The sequence below is a fragment of the Cajanus cajan genome, chromosome 3, assembly GCF_000230855.2.
Source record: "Cajanus cajan strain Asha chromosome 3, NIPB_CcT2T_4, whole genome shotgun sequence".
Taxonomy (NCBI): Eukaryota; Viridiplantae; Streptophyta; class Magnoliopsida; order Fabales; family Fabaceae; genus Cajanus; species Cajanus cajan.
The window spans coordinates 80,012,919-80,034,189 of record NC_138519.1 but is presented as its reverse complement, the minus strand read 5'-3'; the positions used below and the strand labels follow the sequence as shown (position 1 = coordinate 80,034,189).

General features: G+C 34.6%; 2 protein-coding genes across 2 annotated transcripts; both read left to right on the top strand.

Annotated features, from left to right (window-relative positions):
* The first annotated feature begins 3,596 nt into the window (after nucleotides 1-3,596).
* Nucleotides 3,597-6,125, top strand: LOC109796470 (putative pectate lyase 5). The gene is made up of 4 exons (XM_020356143.3): nucleotides 3,597-3,896; nucleotides 4,143-4,880; nucleotides 5,038-5,176; nucleotides 5,577-6,125. Exons 1-4 carry the CDS (start codon nucleotides 3,775-3,777, stop codon nucleotides 5,796-5,798), a joined length of 1,221 nt encoding a protein of 406 aa, XP_020211732.1. The 5' UTR covers nucleotides 3,597-3,774; the 3' UTR covers nucleotides 5,799-6,125.
* Nucleotides 6,126-18,622: 12,497 nt separating this feature from the next.
* On the top strand, nucleotides 18,623-21,249 carry LOC109800671 (putative pectate lyase 5). The gene is made up of 4 exons (XM_020361497.3): nucleotides 18,623-18,729; nucleotides 19,645-20,382; nucleotides 20,462-20,600; nucleotides 20,735-21,249. Exons 1-4 carry the CDS (start codon nucleotides 18,623-18,625, stop codon nucleotides 20,957-20,959), a joined length of 1,209 nt encoding a protein of 402 aa, XP_020217086.1. The 3' UTR covers nucleotides 20,960-21,249.
* The last annotated feature ends 22 nt before the right edge of the window (nucleotides 21,250-21,271 follow it).

The following is a 21,271-nucleotide window of genomic DNA, read 5'->3' as shown; positions in this document are numbered from 1 at the left end:
AGTGATATCTAGCAGACATCAATGGAAAATCGCACACACAACAAAAATTAATTTCATAAAAATATACGATAAAGCAAGCTTTATATCTATGAAATATTTGTTCAAACAAACTTATGTGTACCAACTTAAAATCTTACGGAAAAAAATAGTAGATTTAATTAATTTATAAAAAGAAGCTTAGTTTGACCTAAAAAAATGAAAATAAAAATAATCATGGAGGAGACTCTACTAATATTCATATTCATATTGACCTTCGTTCATCAATGAGAATATTGAATTGTACGCAGGGTCAGGACATGCATAATTAATCATTAACTATAGTAATAATTGTGCCAATATAAAAGAATTAATATCTTTTCTTTTCTCGAGTACTTTCTAAACGATTATAAATTAATATCATTTACAATATTGTCATTACTAATAACTTCACGAGTTTTCATATATGACAAGAACTTAACTTAAGTTTTTAGTTAAATAAATTATTCTTATAATATGTGAGTAATGATTAACTACTACATCAATATTTTTTTTTGGTATAACCACCCGGTATCCGAACCACAATGGGCCGACTAATCCGGATTCGGGGCGGGTCCAAGGATTACGGTATTTAAGCCCCTCCCAATCGCCGTTGTGGGGGATCGATCCGCGGACCTCCCTACCAAGTGCAGCCCCATGCTACCACTGCACCAATCAACGATTGGTCTACTACATCAATATAATATATTGAGTTGAAAAAAAAAATATATATTATAGGATTTTGGTAACATAATGGATTAATGGCGAATGGGAATGGTAGCTAGTTGCGCACATGGTTTGCTCATGATAAGTTATACGAGTTATATATAATCCTAATCCATATCTAATAATGCCATCACATGCACGTTTTGACAAAACTCATCACATAGATGTGTACACGTCTTGGGTACGGTGCTATACGACCTCATTAATCCTTTGAATCAACAACAAATTTTCCTTTTCTTAATTCATCTATCAAACACACATGCATCCAAACCACATGATTAGTACAAGAAACTAAGACCAACTACCTCAAGTTTTCGTTACTCATAGCATGCCTTTGTACAAAGACTTGTGAGCGCATTAATTGCAATTGCTTCTTTTTGCTTTTAGTTTATACGTAGTCCAAATCAAAATCAATCATAGTCAATGTCATCCATCCCATAAAAATTCAAATCTGGATCACATGCATTATTATTCTAATTTCCCTATACTTATAGTATGACAAACTCATCATTATACTATTACACGGATACATTAATTTGCTCATACAATCCAACCATGCAAGTTAATAATCAAATTGCTCTTTTCTTCATTTAACTGAAACGTATCCTCATTGAATTGACGAGTATTTAGCGTATGACAAGAGAAAACCTTTCCGTAATAAGATACCTTTCTTGTCACTCTATATATGTACTTAAATGATAAATCAAACAATTTTGTTTTCTTTCTCAAGTCAATTACTTTAACATAATAAACAACGTGATAATTCTGTTAACATGAAAGAAGCCGAAAACAAATATTTTCGATAACGATGATTCATGAACAATGTTACATTTTCCAACTTTGGAACCCTTTTTTTTGTTTTGTAAGTTTTTTGGGCCATGAATGGATGTAGCATTTAAGGGTGAGCTTCGTTGTCCATCACCCAATTGGAATCTTACTGTATTACGGAAAAAGTGAGTCACCCAAACTCCAGAATGAGTTAGTTTGGCCCAATTTGTGGAAGCTGATATAGGTCAAAGAAATGAGGGGCAGGGATTTCACACTAAACAAGTAGGCCCCACTTAGAGAAGTATCAAAAGTGAAACACAGCCCACATGGCCTAACATGCCTTTTCATCTATGCATTATGCTGCATGTCACCACATTCACGGATGGTACGGTCCACCCATGTGTCCTCTTAAATCCTACTGTCTTACCTCTTTTATTTCACTCTTATTTATCCCTTTTTTTTATCACTAAATATAAATAAATTAATTTAGTGAAATAGCCTCTATACTAGCAGTCATCCCGCATCAAATTACCATAAATAGTTCAAATAAAGTTTCTTCTGAATAGTTGACACTGTAAAAGTGTTTGGTACATAGTTAGAATTTATTTGAATATAAGTGTAACAGTGATATTGAGATCTCCTCTATTAAAAAATATTCTTTATTTTAGTAAAAAAAAAAAAAAAAAAAAAAACTGTCAAAGTGCTTTAACCTATCTCCAAGCAAGCTCTTATTAAACTTGTAACTTTACCTCACATTAATTTGGGAATGCAAACACTTCATTGTAATATATAAAAGTAACAAATATCTTGTATGATATTTTTTTTGGCTGAACAAAATTAACATGTTACATTTAAAGATAGCAATGTTTGATGTTTAATTTATCATAGTCAACTAGAAACTGTATTCATCTTTTATTTATTATTGATAGAAAATTATTAAAAAGAACAGTAGTCTGAAAGCAGAAGGTCAGAAACAAGAAGGGGAAAAATCAGCTAGATTCCATTTCGGCACATTTCATTTCCCTGCGCAGTTCACGCTTCTGCATGTGTTCTAGTCAGATCATTTAGTGCATCATTTTCTTCCTTGTAAAAAATTTATGATTGTCACAGTTAATTTCCCTCCCTATCCTGATCCATAACTGATAACTTTGCTAGATAAGGTAAGGTGTCTAGCCTTTTGCGTGCCACTCATGGATCATGGCACGGAAAATTAAATGCACAGTTTTCATTTGATAAAGTTTAATGCCTAAGATAATTGCAAAGCATATAATTTCTTCTCGAGAAATTAAATCTAAACAAAAGAAAACTATATAAATACATGGTAGAGTTGAATTGCAGAAGGAAGTAAAGTCACTATAGCGAAATGGAACAGGAATAGGTCATAGACTTATAGGTGTAGATGGATATATAAAATACATGGATATTAATTGGTAACTGGTAAGGGAATGACCCGTCATTAATGATGTTTATGTAATGTGTATAAAGTATAAAGTTAAGAATGCATAAATCAAGTTATATGAGATTGATCTAGATTAACCGTTAGTTTTTTTTAGTCTTGAGTTGTGTTAAATATTTTGACGAAGAGCTTTATCTTTTATAGTAGTGATATTTGGATGGATCGGCCGGTAAAAGATACAAATGGTTTCCACAATTTTTTTTTTTTCAGAAACCTACTTCAACGGCTATATAGACATCAAATGCAGCTGAAAGTGATAATGAGTTGAAGGTCACTGAGGTGGGGTCTGCTTGCTGTAACTATTAGAGTAGCTCACTACATATGAAGCAAACTACCGACAAAGATTTCATCTACATAACTGTAAGTGTCGGCACACAGTTAATTGGTGATTAAACTTCGAAACAACATTCCAAGACACTTAATTACGAATAGTGCATAGTGGATTAGACGTAGAGCACTGTAACAAATTGAGTATTTGACTCAACTCAACATTAAACAATGAAGTGGTCCAGGGGATCTTAAAAATTAACAAACTATAGCTAGCGTTTGGAAATACAGATTACAGAGAAATAGGCAGCTTACTTAAAATTTTTAGAAGAATACTAATCATGTATGTATGAAGGATCATTTGTGATTACCTTAAATCATGGAAATCTCGAGTCTTACGCACCAAATATTTTATTTCATGTGAGGCACGGTTTTCCAGTTTGTTCCCTATAAATAGTCTAAAATGTCCTTATTTTCTTCACAATCTTACTATTCCTTTATCCTCCTTGCTTATTAGTACTACTCTTCAGTTATTGATTCTGATGGCATATCAAGCAGTTATGGAAATTCAAATTCTGTTACTATTTCTACTTTTTGTACTACCTTCCTGCATTTGCTCTTCCCCACTTCAAGATCCCGAATTAGTGGTCGAAGATGTACAAAAGTAGGAAACCAGCTATACTTTTCTCATTATCAACATTTGTTTTAGATCGTTTACATAGAATCTTTTTATTAAGAAACATGTTTGTTTATAAGAGTTTTTCAGAACTTTTCTATTGAAAACAAAGAATTTATTCGATAGATAAGATCTTAAAAACGCTTGTAAGCATAAACATGCTTATAGTTACATTATTACATATAATTGCATGCATTTGAGCATAACAAAACATGTGTCCTTTTTTTATTGCAGGAGCATTAATGCCTCAAGGAGGAACTTGGCATTTCTTTCTTGTGGGACTGGGAACCCTATTGATGATTGTTGGAGGTGTGACCCCAGTTGGGAAAAGAACAGAAAGCGTCTAGCAGATTGTTCCATTGGGTTTGGTAAGCATGCAATTGGAGGGAGGGATGGTAAAATTTATGTGGTGACTGACCCTGGTGATCACCCTGTGAACCCCAAGCCAGGGACATTGAGATATGGTGTTATCCAAGAGGAGCCATTGTGGATCATTTTCAAGCGTGACATGGTGATCAAGCTGAAGCAAGAGCTTATGATGAACTCCTTCAAGACAATTGATGGTAGAGGAGCAAGTGTGCACATTGCTGGTGGACCTTGCATTACCATACAGTTTGTGACCAACATCATCATTCATGGGATCAACATCCATGACTGCAAGAGGGGAGGGAATGCCTACGTGAGGGACTCCCCTACACACTATGGGTGGAGGACTCTCTCGGATGGTGATGGGGTCTCAATCTTTGGTGGGAGCCATGTTTGGGTAGACCATTGCTCTCTCTCCAATTGCCGTGATGGGTTAATTGATGCCATTCATGGATCCACTGCCATCACCATATCCAACAACTACATGACCCATCATAACAAGGTCATGCTTTTGGGGCACAGTGATACCTTCAGTAGGGACAAGAACATGCAAGTCACCATTGCCTTTAACCACTTTGGAGAAGGACTAGTGCAGAGAATGCCAAGGTAAGATAGATCTTCTTTTAGATCACATCATACTTTATTAGGGGTAGTTTAGCTATACAAGTGTTTTTCACTTTAAGTTTTTACCATAGTTACAGTAACCGATATTTCAATGTGATGCTGGATCATCAAAAGTGAATTTACATCTTTACATTTGCAGATGCAGGCATGGATACTTCCATGTGGTGAACAATGACTACACCCAATGGAAAATGTATGCCATAGGGGGGAGTGCTGCCCCAACTATCAATAGCCAAGGCAATAGGTTTCTTGCTCCTAATGACCATACCTTCAAAGAGGTTAGTTGGAGAAAAATAAGATTTTCCTTATAAAGTCATTCTAGTTTAACTGATACAATGCAATTTAGTTGGTAGATAATTTTATCTCTTAAATATGTGATCAAGAAATTAACTTCTTGTTGTATATATAGAAAATTAAACATTTTTTAAGTGGAATAAAGTTCTTAAATAGATCTCAACACTATAAAAAAAAATAGTCATTAATTTTTGGCTAAGAAATACTCTGATTTATTATTGATAATAGTCCTACCTAAATTTTGAACATATCGTCTAAAGTAGATATAAATTATGTGACATTAACTTTTTGTGGAGTATAATTGGTTTTAGAATCTAAATGGATATTGTCATTGTTACACTTGGTTGGTGGTATATAAGAATGGAAATTGTTAACTAATTTCAGGTGACAAAGAGGGAGAATGCTGGAGAGAGCAAGTGGAAGAATTGGAATTGGAGATCAACAGGAGATTTGATGTTAAACGGTGCGTTTTTTAGAGCATCAGGAGCAGGTGCATCTTCAAGCTATGCACGAGCATCAAGTTTGGCAGCAAAACCATCTTCCCTTGTGAGTTCCATCACAGCATCAGCTGGATCACTCAGATGCAGAAAGGGTTCGCGTTGCTGAGATGAATCAGGAACAAACACAACCCCAAACAGTATTATAATATTACATAGTAATAATAAAGGCTAATAATGCGTGCCAAGTGTATCTACTTTGTGGGGTAAAACTGATTCAACTTTTTTGTATATGGCAACCTTTTAGACGTTTTGTTTTTTTGTTAACGTGTGACGACAACCTTGGCTTGTGTTTACGATCTACTTTGTGGTGTCGTACATTACTAAATAGTAATGTAAATGCACAAGCGAATGAGTTGATATAATTGAATGATGAATGAAACACCAGAATGGAGAAATGTAGGTTCAATGAAATGCTTATACTTTCCCTATCTCATCTGTTGTGTGTTGTCTGGTTATACCATACTGTATTTTATCATACCATTTTTATAACTGTGTACGTAGATATTACTTAAAAAAAAATTCAATACATTTTATTAATTTTTCTAATTATTTAAAACAATTTGATTAATTATTATCTTTAATGTAATGGCTAAAATATCAGTCTTTTTTATTATTGTAGAATGCATTTTTATTAAGTATAAGTTTTATTTTCATTTTCTGTCATAGAATATAATTTTTATATTAAAAATAACTGTGTACATAGATACTTTTTTTTTTTTTTTGATAAGCAAAAGAATTAGATTAAAAGGAGTACAAGGGGTACTCCAACCCATTACAGAAGATTTCAAAACCTAATAAAAAATTACGAAATACACAAACGTGGGCTAAAATACCAATTAGAGTAACTAAAAGAACAACCAGGGACAGAACTTTTAATCCACTTCCATGACCGCATTTTAATATTGTCCAACACTTCCTTGCAATCCATTACACCTTGCTGGAAAATTATACCATTCCGATGAAGCCATAGTGACCAAATTACAGACACCCAGACCACTTTAAAACACTGCTTGGATTTTTTATAAATACCAAGATTTGTCCAATATAGATAGAGAGAAGTTAGGGAATTTGGAAGGACCACCTCTACCTCCAACCAATTGGCTACAGATAACCAAATATTAAAAGCCATTGGGCACAATAGAAAGAGATGAATAGGGTCTTCTATAAATAAAGAGCAAAGAGAGCAAAGGTTATTTTCCACCTCCACACCACGAACTTGTAACAATGATTTGCAAGGGAATGCATTCATGAATACCTGCCAACAGAACACCAAGCACTTGATCGGAGCCTTGCATTTCCAAAGACTTTTTGTGACTAGAATAAAATCTGAAGAATATGAAAGTTCTCCACCCATCGAGTGTTGCAGCCAAGAGTACGCACTTTTCACTGAAAATACACCATCTTTATAACAAATCCATCTCCATTGATCTTGTTTAGAAGAGAAAATTTGAATTTCCTGGAGCATTTCTATTAATGTATTCACACTTCCTTCTTCATGGACAAAAGTTTCTCTTCTCCATTTAACCTGCCACAGCCATGTAGATCCCTCCCAATTACCATTATGACCCACCATTGACAACGGATCAAAAGCAAAGGAGTACAAACGAGGAAAGACATCCAACAAACGTAAACCACCTATCCACTTATCCTCCCAAAATCTGGTTGAAGACCCATCACCAATACAACGTTCAATCTTTTCATCCAACCAATAATTTCCTTGTTGGAGCACCCAAACTATATCCTTCCACCACCAAGAATCCCTCTTATCCACATTTGGAGTCTTAGGAAAGGACTCAATGCACCCATACCTACCTTGAAGAACCTTAGCCCATATCGTTCTTGGAGAGATCATACACCTCCACACCCACTTCCCCAATAGTGCCCAATTGAACAATCTGACATCCTTGATTCCTAGTCCACCCTTATCTTTTGACTTACATACCGTTTCCCATTTTACCCAAGGTATCTTTGATCCATCTTTGACACCTCTCCATAAGAAGTCACGTTGGATGGCCACAATTTCCTTAATCACCGAGTTCGGAGCTTTAAAGAATGACAAAAAATGGATGGGCATTGCGTTCAAAACTGCATTAATTAAGGTTACCCTCCCCCCAATTGACAAATACCTATGCTTCCAAGAGGATAGTCGTTTACGTAAGCCATCCAATATCGGTCTCCAAGTAGCCAACTTCCTAGGGTTTGCTCCAAGAGGTAATCCCAAATGCTTAAACGGTAGTTGACCCAACTTACAATGCAAAAAAGAAGCCGCCAACTCAGTAAAATCTTCCCCGGAGTGAATACCAACGACGCTACTCTTGTGGAAGTTAATTCTCATACTAGATATTAACTCAAAACATCGCAATATGGCCTTTAAGCACCACAAATTCTGCATAGTAGCTTCTCCAATTATCAGAGTATCATCAGCAAACTGCAAAAGAGAGATTAATGGACCTTCTCCACCCAATTGTAATCCCTTAAATAGATTCATATCTAAGGCCCTGGTCATCAACAATCTGAGGCCTTCTACAGCAATTAGGAACAAAGATGGTGCTAATGGATCTCCCTGCTTTAATCCCCTACCAATAGTTACTTCGACCGTGGGACTCCCATTTACGAGTGCTGATAAACTACCCCCACATACACAACCTTCCATCCACCTTACCCATCTCTCATCAAAACCAAACCCTCTGAGCATATACAACAAGTAATCCCACTCCACAGAGTCATATGCCTTTTCATAATCAATCTTCATAACAAAAATCGACTTCTTATATTTCTGAGCATAATCAATAGCTTCATTCGCCACTAAAACACTATCCAACATATGTCTACCAGTAATGAATGCAGACTGATTCTCTGAGATAATTGATGGAAGAATACCACGCAATCTATTTGCCAAAACCTTAGAAATAATTTTATACAGACACCCAAGCAACGAAATAGGGCGAAAATCAGTCATACCTTGAGGGCAGGGAACCTTAGGGACCAAAGCCACAAAGTAAGACAAAAGAGCCTTTGGAATCTTGAAGTAAGTATGAAACTCAGCAAGCAAATCCATCACCTCCACTTTGATAAGGGGCCAAAATCTCTTCAAGAAAGCAAAATTAAACCCATCAGGCCCAGGGCTTTTATCACCATCGCTCTCCCTAATCAAACACCACACTTCTTCCTCCGTAAAGACACCAACCAACCTTTCATTTTGTGCATTGGACAACACAGGAGAACCATCAAGTGACAATCGTGGTCTAAGCCAACTCCTTGCTTTGAAATGCTCATCAAAATAAGACCTCACACCCTCTTTCATGTCATAAACCTCCTCTACCATTCGGTCGCCTATCTTCAAAGCAATAATCTGGTTACGTCGCTGCCTTCCCCTGATGCAAGCATGAAAGTATTTGGAATTTAAATCACCATATTTACCCCATTGAACTCTCGCCTTTTGAGCTAACAAGCTTAGTTTATTCCTCCGAGTACACCAAATACCATCCAATAGCTCCTTTTGCCTAATCCTTTCTGAGTTTGTAAGAAAGTAATCTTCATTCTTCGCATCCAGCTCCTTTAATTCATTGGTCAGACTTTTTATCTTAGAGTCCACATTACCAAAGACTTCGACATTCCACTTCTTTAGTGTATTTTTAACATTCAGGAGCTTTCCTTTTAACCTTTGGGCAGCCCATGTACCTGAGACCTGTTTCTCCCATGCAGACTTGACCACATCCTCAATACCACTATGTGAAAGCCAACAATTATTAAAACGAAACGGTTTAGGTCCCCAGTTTAGTACCTTATGTTTCAAAATCAATGGACAATGATCAGATACATCACGTGGGATGACCTCCACAAATCCAGCACCCCATTGAGCACTCCAACTTTCTGAGATCAACACCCTATCCAACCTACTCATCATAGACCCATCACCTTTAAACCAAGTATATCTCTTCCCAACTAGTGGTATATCAATTAACTCCATATCTCTTATAAACGAGTTGAATTCCTCCATATCCCGTACACCGTATTCATCGTTCACCCCTTTTCTCTCATCTTGTCTTCTCACCGTGTTAAAATCCCCAACTATACACCATAAACAACTCCCAAAACCACGTTTAGACATGATAATCGCTTCCCACAACCGCCTCTTATCCACCAACTGACAAGGAGAATAAACATTCACCACAACACACCTATTTGCATTATCTCCCCATTGCAAGCAAACTCCATGGAAACTAGAACCAGAAAACGTAAACACCAATTTACCTCGATTAGAGTTCCAAATAGAAAGTAGACCGCCACTCCTACCTTGTGAATGAGAAGCAAGCCACTCAAACTCTGAAGATCCCCATAGTTGAGCACAAACAGCACGATCACACCTCTGTAATTTAGACTCCTGTATGGCAATAAAATCAAGTTCCTCAGCTCGTATTAGCTCAGATATACGACGCCTTTTTACATCACCCCCTAAACCACGACAATTGAATGTACCAATTTTCATTGCATAACCGAGGAACCCCTTTTAGCAATCGCCACCATACGATCCCTGAACTCTAGTGAAATAAGTTTTTGTCGCACCTCATCTTCATTCCCACGCACCTCCATTCCAATACTCTTACAGATAGAAAGAATATGATCAGCCATGGCTTCATCATTACGCCGTTCTAGGTCTGCCCCTGAGTTGACGCCTTTAGACTCAGTCGACGAGGCCACTTTAGATGTCACCCCATCTTCAACAATCTTTTCAGACAGAAAATCTCCAGACATTGACGACGAAACTTGAGAGGCCCTTTTTTTATTCTTTTTCTTTCTTGCTATTTTTAGTACACTTCTCATATTATTCCTTACAGTTGGCTCATTAGTTTTGGCTTGAAGGGTGTTAATTGACATCCCCCCTTCCCTTGTCTCAATACACCTCTCCTCTTCAACTGGATGAACGGTAGTTGTAGTCACCTCCACTGTAGCTGTATTCACCTCTATTTCCACCTCTAATCGCACCTCTCCCTCATCTCCCATCACATCACCCCCTATATTAAGCACTTCATTCTTTTTACTCACCCTCCTACTCATATTGCTAATCAATTCATCATCCTCATCCAATGTCACCCCTTCAATTGCATTAAAACATTCCATTACTAAATCTTTATTTATAGTAGCTTCCATAGAGGATTCTGATACTTCTTTCACTGTTTGCTCTACCCTCTCAATACAATTCCCACCACTATCATCGTTGCCAATCCTCGATGTAGCCTCACCACTCCTGTTTTCTTTAATCATTAACTCCAGTTGACCCTCCTCCATCCCTCTATCCTCATCAGAAGAGAAATTTTCCACATCTTCCAAATCAAGTGATTGATTACTGGAGACATCCTCTGAGGTGCTATCATCACTAATCCATCCTTTTGTCATAAATTGTCCCCCATGTTCCTCAACGATACGCACCGAAAAGCATAAGTCATTCACCAACACTCGTGTCTCGTCATTGATCAGCGCCTTATACGTCGTACTGATTAGAATTCGCGCATAATCAAGACGCCTTCTTTCCCGTGTATCTTCATCAACTTGAATGAAATCCCCCATCGATGAAACCATTTTAATAAAAAATTCCTTCGACCATGCATGAAGGGGGATGCCATAACAACGTACCCATGTCTCTCGACATACACAAACCATCCTTGGATGCCATTCCACTACCTCATAAAACCACCTTTCCCAAAGCTTTTTATACATAAACACCGTATCCTGAAGTTGAACATCCGCATCCGATTCCACCAGTACCATATCATCACCCATCGTTGTCACCTTGATATCTAGGAAACCCTCTTGTAGTAATTCTTGACAAATCGTCTTCAACTGGATATTGCGATGACGTCTACCCACCAAAGATCGCTGACATTCCTCAATTACGTGACCATCAACCTTGAAATGGAGATGACCCCACGGTTCCTTTTTACGCACCCACTGTTTTCCCCCCAAACCCTGTTCACCAATATTGTCCTTCAACTCCTTAGTGTCAAACCTCTTCGTTCCTTTCAATTTATCCGCATACGATGCTCCCTGAATGAGCTTTGCTCTCCCAAGCACAGGTTTCCTTTTACTTTGCTCCCGCTTATCAACATGACCTTGGTTTGTCTTCCTCCGTGAGTGACGAGAGAGGTTGACCTTTAGCCTCCGTGCTCCTATAACAATAGAGTTCAGACTCTTTTCTAAGCCCACCACATCACGGACGTCAGAAAATCGTACAAAACCAAACCTCCGTCCCTGCTTATCACGTTTTGTTGGGATAAACACATCTACTACCGTTCCCCATTTTTGAAAAATTTTCCACAGCACTGATATTTCCTGATCTTCCGCCACATTGGTGAAGAAGAACGATGTTGAATTATTCAGAATCTTACTGAGGTGTCCTCCAAACTTTCCTTGAGCACCCGCCATTCCTCCTTGTTGAAGCCTTATGAGGAAGATGAAAAGAAGGGGGGGTAAGACTTAACTTACCAGACGCACCAGTGAAGTTGAAAGCAGGCTGGCAGTTTCAGTATCTTTTGTCAAACACCTTGCGTACACTTCCTCTTCTTCTCCGTAACTAATTACGCGTTCCACTTGAGCCTTACCGAAAACACTTAATAGCAACCAGGTCTATAATTAGGCAACAGATCTAGATCCCAAATTACAAAGCTCATGTAGGATTTCACAGGGGCATTTTGTCGAACAGTTGATGTGTTGCAAAGTGATGAGTATGATGCAGTGTTTCTTGGAGCGTCGGTAGCAGTATGGTGACGTTGACAGCATCAGTTAACACCAGAGTTGAGGGCTGCGTACATGGTTCTTGTGTTCCCGTCTGTTGCGTCAGAGAGAGTCACTTCCAGAAATGGTTAAACTCGCGGGGCTTAGGCACAAACGATGGTTGATAGCATCGTCTTTCTCCACGCGCGTGACTGTGGGAACTCACGACGGAACCTTCCACTCTACATTCTTCAATTCAAATTCTGAACTATGAGCCAAACACATGTTTCCCTAACTAACCTATTGTACATAGATACTTGATGCTTATTACTAGTAATCTCTAAGATATTAATCAAAGAATTAACAGTCAAAAATATTATAATACACTTCACCATAATTTTTAATGCACCTTAATATAATTTATAACAAAAAAAAAATCTCTATTATCGATTCTTTAACAAGAATCTCCACAGGAAGCATTAATCAATGAATATTCATATATGTGCACGTTAGAAGGAGCGTTTATCATAGACGATACCCCTCACATGGAGTGGAAGGGAAACAGATTTATGATTTATCATCCTCATTGGTAATTGGAACCATGTAGGTTCATGGGGACAAGCATCTTTAATGGCTTGTGTATGCATTGCTGAATTTGACACACACAGTATCTAATGTTTAGACTTTTTAGAAGGATTGATTGATTAATAATGTTCCTATGACACATGCAAGCCAATGAGTTTCAAACGCATCAAATAATTTTTCTGTCACTAGAGTATCCCATACAATGTGACAATAGTTCAAGTTTATTTTCTCTCTGTCAAGATACTGTTGCTATAAATGTCACCGCCAAACATTAATTTTCAGATCGCTTTGCCTTGCAATGCACAATGGAAGGTTTGGCATTTAAGCATATACCACACTATACACTTGTCATTTTTTGTCCTCATGATCGGTGAAATTTACTCCAGATTCTAGTTTAGCATCTTACTTGTTTTATTGTTATAATTTCCAGCTATCTGTATGATTATAATGGCACAAGTTATTGATTCATATTTTCTTTTCTTTTTAAATTCTTTTATTGATTCTAATTCTACAACAAACAACATTAGACTTTTCTTTTTTTACGATGTGTTCGTTAATTTATTTCATAATATCTAACTGTATATATAATGTCAGGATAAGTTTAATAGGGTGTGTCGTATGCATGCGTGTATTATTTTTTTCAAATTTTTTTTAATAATCAAACTCAAACTTTTAATTAAAATCACTTAATAAATGAGTTAAACTTAAATAATTCATTTTTTTTCGAGTCTAAGATAAATTGTAAAGTGTTCAAATTGTTTATACCCAAATTGAGGTAGGGTTTCTTTTCATTCTTTTAATAATATATATTAGAAACAATAAACAATTAAAAGATTATACAATACCAACATCATGTTCTTTTTTTTTAATGTGAAACTAATCTTAAGTTTTTAAATAGGATCTCAAATTTAAATTTTATAAATAAAAAATATAATTAAAAAAGAGATCAACTAAAAATAATAAATCAATTTTTTTTAATAAAACTAATCATTAATAAAGTCACTAAATAATTCGTACATATAAAATCATTAAAAAAATCTTGAGTAATGGAAATGTATTAAAAAAACAATACAAATAATGCATATTCAATATAAATGTATTATAAATGATGTGTTTATCAGTATTAAACTACATAAAATAGTTTCTAATTAAAAAATAATTTTTTAATTCAATTAAAAAATAACTAATAACTTAAATATAAAAATAAAAAAAAAATCGCTTAAACTCTTTTATTAATACTTAAGGTCTTATTAAACTAGTATCGTAAAGAAAAATTAATAATAGAAAACTCTTATTGAAAATTTTGTTGAAGTATATTAATAGTATTTTTTTAAGATTAAACATTCAATTTAATTCTTTAAAGATAGTAGAGGTGGTTAATAGATTTCTCAAATAATTTTTTTTAGGTATTTAAGTCCTAAACTTTAACTCCAATATGCAAATTAGTCTTTCCGTTATACTTAACTATTAAATTTGTTAATTTCTTAAACAATTGGCCGTTAAATATCAAATTGACACATATTCCCCTTCCTAATTAGTTGTTTTCTCTCTTAATCACCTAATAGAGAACATAATCCAAGATTTTGATACTTTGATCAATTCAACAACGAACATTTTATCATGTTTAAATATTTTGACTACAGGTACTCTAGTTAAAATGGAAAGTTGTTGTTAGGTTGCATAAGATTTTTAGTTGAATTTTTTTTCGTCTCCGTCATTCTTAATTTCTTTATTTGTTCTGACTATTGATTTAAAAATGTAAACTTTGAATTGTTGAATTTGAGATTTAACAAAATGAGTGATCTTTCTGAAAGATCTCAAATAAAGATGCATCAATCGAATATGGATGGTTCTACTATGTTTAATTAATCACAAAACTCTAGTGTAAGTGAAGAAGAACTCAGTGATACTGGTAGTCTTTATTATTGTGGAACATGATTTTGTTGAGGATTTCACAAACAACCAGAAACCATATATATTTTTTTTTCATTTGTCCTCTACTTCTTACTCTAATGTTGTTGGCTCCTTCAATAATGTCTTAAACCCCTATCTCATATAAATGAGTTTCGCATTTCGTACATAAGTGAGTGGAAAGAAATGAGTCATTTAAACATCACTTCAGTTATTTTTAAATTAAATTAAAAATTAAACCTCAATTTATCACATGTCTAAATCTACTTAATTAATAATTGTTGCATGTTAACTAGAGGGGTAATCCATGTCGATGTAACAATCAACTATACTAGTCATGAGACTAACAGAGTCAATAATTAGGTATAATGAAAAGACTAACTTGTATAATGGGGTTAAAATTGAAGGACCCAAATGATAAAAAAAATTTCAAGAACTTATTGATCACTTGTACCACATTTTAAGGATCAAATTGAGCATTTACTCGTATTTTTACTAAAGACTTTTCAATTTTAATTTCTCAATATGTCTCCTAAAGGTGTTAGTTATCAATTGTCATACTAATGACCAAAATCATTTAGATCATTAGGATTAGTCTAGTAATTAGAGAAAAAGGAGTTTAAATAGAAGTAGAAAGATCTAAGTTTAATTTTCATCACATCTTTATAATAATAATAATAATAAATAATAATAATAATAATAAAATATCAAAATTATTTTCCTTATACTTATGACAAGAAAAAAAAATCTAGTAGAAAAATGATATGTTCAAGTTGTGTAATAGAATTAGTATCAAACCATGAATGATCAAGCACACTATAATGGCATATAGACAAAATCATTTTAGATATGAAGAAGTTGAGCCAATAGGTGCGGAGAGTCTCCGTTGATTGAGTATTAGGATGAGAACCACTGTTCAATGTGAGCATTTTCTATCCCTAGATATAAACACTATGCTTTCACCCTCATCAATGACCTTAATTACTTTCTATTAGCTTCACTTTTATAGGCCATCCCTACTTAGGCACTAATTTCCTATCCTATACATGCAGGACCATAATAATTATTAAAAACCATCTCAATATATAAAGGGCCTATGACTTAACCTCTAAACATAATAATTTGCTCACATGAACAAGTGGGGTTTCAGACACAATGGTTTGGCCATATACAAAAGATGGCTTACAGTGTGATTGTGTAGTCATTCTTCTATAGTCATCTACAAAATAATGCCATGATTAAGTTCTTTTAAACGATGGCACTTTACTGTATCGTATTTTTACATTAATCCACATTTTCGAACAATTATATGAAAATTTGATTTGCTTCTTTTCGGTCAATTTTTCTTCTTGGTGCATTGTTTTCAAATTCCATTTTAATTTTTCTTCTTAGCGAGCTCTAGTTTTAAATTTTAAATAAATTATGTCTAAAGTTTATTTCTAGCTATATTTTTTTTATAAGAAAGGTGAACAATATATCCTTTAACACATTTTTCAAATACATTCTTTTATGGATTAAATTTTATTAAAAATCATAAAATTAAAAAAAAATCATTAAACAATAAAGGATTCAAATAATAAATGCATAATATGATCGATCACCAAAAACACTAGTTTATGATCATCAAAGGTTACATTTTATTCTGCCAGAGGCAAGAAACACAGAATTTATAAACTATATGCAACGCCGGCTTTTCATGGTTTATAAAGAAGACGTTGAACTTTACATAAATTTAGTCTTTCTGGTGGCAACAACTTTTCATAAATAAAATTAGAGAGTAAGTATGAAAGAAAAATGACAATAAATAAATACAAAAATAATGTGAAACAATCCATACACTACTAACAATATTCTCCTGGAAAATTATGCTATTAGCCAATTTTAATAATTTATTTTTCTTGAGATAAATCAGACGGCAGTTTAGCCCCCAAAAAGTAAAAACACAATGATTTGTTAATAATTATAAATTTGAGTAAAGAGTCACTTTAATTCTTTAGATGATATGATAATATTAGTCCTTAGAAACTAATAATGTAAAATAAGTTTTTAAAAGGGTAAATTAATTATTGTCTAAAATTAAAAAAAAATGTATGATTTAAGAGTTTATTAACTTATTTAATATTTTCTGAATTTTAAAAGCTAATGGGACATAATTTTCAATTTTATGAACTAAAATAATATAGAGTAAAATATAATTTTGATCCTTTATTTTTATTTTAAGTTTCAGTTTTGTTTTTTATTTTATTTTATTTTAGTCCTTTAAAATATCTTAATAAGTCAAATAGTTATTTTTGTCAAAAAAAATTTTACTAACAACATTAATTTTGACTGATATAACATCTTCACAAACTTGTTATGTATCACTAAATTAATTTAATTAGCGTGATAAATCGAACAAAAGGGTCGATTTGATCCAACAAAGTTTAGGAGATTAAAATAAAAAAATAAAAAAAAAATTAGGACACCAAATTGAAACAGAAAATAAAAATAACAAAACAAAATTCTATTTTAGCCAATAATTGTTTGCTCTTCAACAAACAAGACAGCTATGGGACTCAGAATCATGCAGAGCAATATCTCACAAACGAGGATTACTAGGAATTCTCATACATACATTCATTCACTCATGAGTTGAAGACGAAATGCATATAGGGACGTTTCACTAAGAACGAAGGTCACAACGAATTAGTTCAATTGTTTGTTTAGCCGGAGGCATCTGACACGAAAGCAACATGTAACTTTTCTTGGACCAATATTACTATTCATCAAAATAAAATGATAGGATGGTGAAATAGATCAATCATCAACAAAAAAAACAAAACTGTACCTCATTTAACGACCAATGCAACATGCAGCATAATTGATGGATGATAGACAAAGAAAGAGCCAGATTCTGATGCTGTCAGCTTCAGTTGTAATTCATATCTCAAATTTCAGTGTGATGTAACCTTTTTTCTTGGCAGTGTAATTTTCTAGTAGAGTTACTTTTTAAATTTACGTTTTTAAGATCAAATTATATGACGGGTACAAATGTGGTGCATAGTCTTGACTCCTGAAAAAAAAAATCTTGCTTATTAAAAATATGGTCTAGATGATCCTTAAAATTAACACCATGTATATTATTATTTATCAATTAATAATATAACACGATCAATAACAAATTAATATTCAACGATGACTAAATGAAATAAGAAGAGTATACAGAAATTTGAGTTGAAACATGCAATGTGTTATTCTTAGAAGAAAAAAAGAACGCTTCTACTCACTGGTCTTCACTTCTCAGTGTAAGCTGTACTGTATTAACTATTAAATATCTTTCTGTGTTTTTTTCCAATAAACAATAGATATTTATAACTCCCAAAAACCACTAAACATTCAAGTAAACGAGAATAAATTCCGTTATTTACGCTTTCATGGACGTGCAGCAAATAAGAGCATTGTGACATGAATATCATAAAAGATCATTTAGCGTACAAATTATAAAATAATTTTGCAACATTCAGAATCCACAACACAAATTCCGGAAATTAAACAAGCTTTTCTTATTGAATCAGGAATTCAGAATCATTTCCTCTCTTAGTTTAATTACTGCTTATATATATATAAGCTCAACTTCTATCATCTATCACTTGTATATAGAGCAAGTCATAACTACATAATTTCCCTCCTTAGTCCTTATAAATGTTTCTGTTATTCTTACCTCCATAGGTAGTTCTAGATATTATGGCATTTTCATTCACATTTATGTTCCTGTTCTTGCTTCTGGCCCCATCTGTGATCTATGCTTCTCCAGTTCAAGACCCTGAATTAGTGGTCCAGGAAGTCCAAAAGTATGTTATGCAGTACTTTGTTTGCGGAATATGTTACAGTCTTGCAGTGGAATCTTTTATACATCGGATCATCGCACTACAAAAATGTTCTCTCTTGAAATAAAATTACTGTCTTATTCTACAAAAACTCTTATTTTTGGAAAACAGACATCTTGTATCTTCTGTTTAATTCATTTTTCTTCTTTTCACATACACTACATCTTGCATTACCAGTTGGTTTGTACTATTTTAGTACAGTCCATTGCCAGAAAATGCAGACAAGAAATATTTAGAGATATATAGTATTTCCGGCATGTGTTAAACTTAGATATTATGTATTTAAAAAGTAACAATTATATGAAAGAGTAGTGCTGTGATTTTTAAATTCTTTTATATATCTTAAATTTCATATTCAAATTATTTTAAACTGATTGTGCATATTATTTATATAATTTCGAAAAAATTTCTCTTTTTATATTACCATGGTGCACTACCATTAATGAATAAAACAGAGTATTCTCCTCATGCTTTTTGTGATGAAGCATGTTATAGTGACCACAATTAATTGTCGAAAGCAGCACTTGGAGTAGAAAAAATACATGTTAGTGACCACAAATATCTTTTTTGGTGAAACATGTGGTAGCGACCTCAGCACATTTGTATTTTTTTTTCCGTAGGAACATCGACTATCATAGGAGAAAATTGGATTTCCATTCTCACTATCTAGATCTCATAAGACTACACAGGAAATTATTAAATAGGCCAGATATGCATTTAAGTTTCCCAATTTACTGAGAGAAAAAAATTAATAACATTTTTTGATTCTATGTCACTGTACAAATCAGAACTACCAAATAATTTCTCGCATTACACACATGTATGCACTTGCATGTTAAAGCATGCATGATACTGAAAGGAGTCTTCTTTTCACTGTAGGAGCATTAATGGTTCAAGGAGAAACTTGAGGTATCTTTCTTGTGGAACGGGGAACCCAATTGATGATTGTTGGAGGTGTGACCCCAATTGGGAAAAGAACAGGAAGCGTTTAGCAGATTGTGGCATTGGTTTTGGTAAGCATGCGATTGGAGGGAAGGATGGTAAAATATATGTGGTGACTGACCCTAGTGATCACCCTGTGAAGCCCAAGGCAGGAACATTGAGATATGGTGTTATCCAAGAGGAGCCATTGTGGATCATTTTCAAGCATGACATGGTGATCAAGCTACACATGGATCTCCTCGTGAACTCTTACAAAACCATTGATGGAAGAGGAGCCACTGTCCACATTGCTGGAGGACCATGCATTAAAGTGCACAAGAAGACCAATATCATAATTCATGGCATACACATCCATGACTGCAAAAGGGGTGGCAGCGGATACGTGAGGGACTCTCCTAACAGAGTTAGCCTGAGTGCAAGATCGGATGGTGATGGGATTACAATCTTTAGTGGAAGCCATGTTTGGGTGGACCATTGCTCCTTGTCAAATTGTTTTGATGGCTTAATTGATGTCGTTCATGGGTCAACGGCCATTACCATTTCCAACAATTACATGACACACCATAACAAGGTCATGCTCTTGGGCCACAGTGATTCATTTAAAAATGACAAGAAAATGCAAGTCACAATAGCTTTCAACCATTTTGGAGAAGGGCTTGGGGGGAGAATGCCTAGGTAAGTTGTTCTTTTCAAAATACATATAAGCCTTGTTTAGCTTGTGCTATTCGTTTCATTGGAAAGAAACAATTTGCAGATGCAGGTTCGGATACTTCCATGTGGTGAACAATGAATACACACACTGGCAACATTACGCAATAGGTGGGAGTTCATCCCCAACTATTTACAGCCAAGGCAATAGATTTCTTGCTCCAGATGATGAAAACCACAAAGAGGTCAGAGATACATAAAAGAGAAGAAAAAAGAACTACACATTGTCTTTAGTGGCTGGTTAATAATAAATATTGCTGAGATACAATACAAATATGATGTATTAGTGATTGAAATTGTGATCATTGAGTGATTTCAGGTGACCAAACATTTTAAATCATCAGAGAGAGAGTGGAAGAAATGGAATTGGATGTCTGAAGGGGATCTAATGTTGAATGGAGCATTTTTCACACCTTCCGGGGCAGGAGCATCTGCTAGGTATGACAGAGCATCAAGCATGGCAGCACGACCACCTATGCTTGTTCCTTCAATGACAGCAGGGGCAGGAGTGCTTAGTTGCAGGAAGGGCAACTTATGCCACTAGACTATTAGTATTGATTGGGTCAAGAAAACCAATTAAAAAATTTCCATTCTCCTATTGAAAATGTTACATACATATCAGCTGTGCCTTCCGTCGCATAAAGGGACAATGAAGGATAGAACCGTGCTGTAGAACTGGAAATCGAACATTGAATATTAGAGTAACAGTTGCTGACACAGTTAATGAATCTACAATAGCCTCCACATTCCATAGCTCAAATCGCCACTTCCTACACTCTAATAGACTTCGGGTGATTATAGTTTAAAGTTGAACATGTAAAAGCTGCCATTCTACGTCAATGAAGCAAAATGTTAC

What these genes read in the sequence shown, in the direction of transcription:
- LOC109796470 (XM_020356143.3), top strand. Translation starts at nt 3,775, where the DNA reads ATGGCATATCAAGCAGTTATGGAAATTCAAATTCTGTTACTATTTCTA. An exon ending in GTGGTCGAAGATGTACAAAA is followed by an intron (nt 3,897 to 4,142) that starts GTAGGAAACCAG and finishes TTTTTATTGCAG; the next exon opens with GAGCATTAATGCCTCAAGGA. An exon ending in ATGACCATACCTTCAAAGAG is followed by an intron (nt 5,177 to 5,576) that starts GTTAGTTGGAGA and finishes AACTAATTTCAG; the next exon opens with GTGACAAAGAGGGAGAATGC.
- LOC109800671 (XM_020361497.3), top strand. Translation starts at nt 18,623, where the DNA reads ATGGCATTTTCATTCACATTTATGTTCCTGTTCTTGCTTCTGGCCCCA. An exon ending in GTGGTCCAGGAAGTCCAAAA is followed by an intron (nt 18,730 to 19,644) that starts GTATGTTATGCA and finishes TTTTCACTGTAG; the next exon opens with GAGCATTAATGGTTCAAGGA. An exon ending in CTTGGGGGGAGAATGCCTAG is followed by an intron (nt 20,383 to 20,461) that starts GTAAGTTGTTCT and finishes AACAATTTGCAG; the next exon opens with ATGCAGGTTCGGATACTTCC.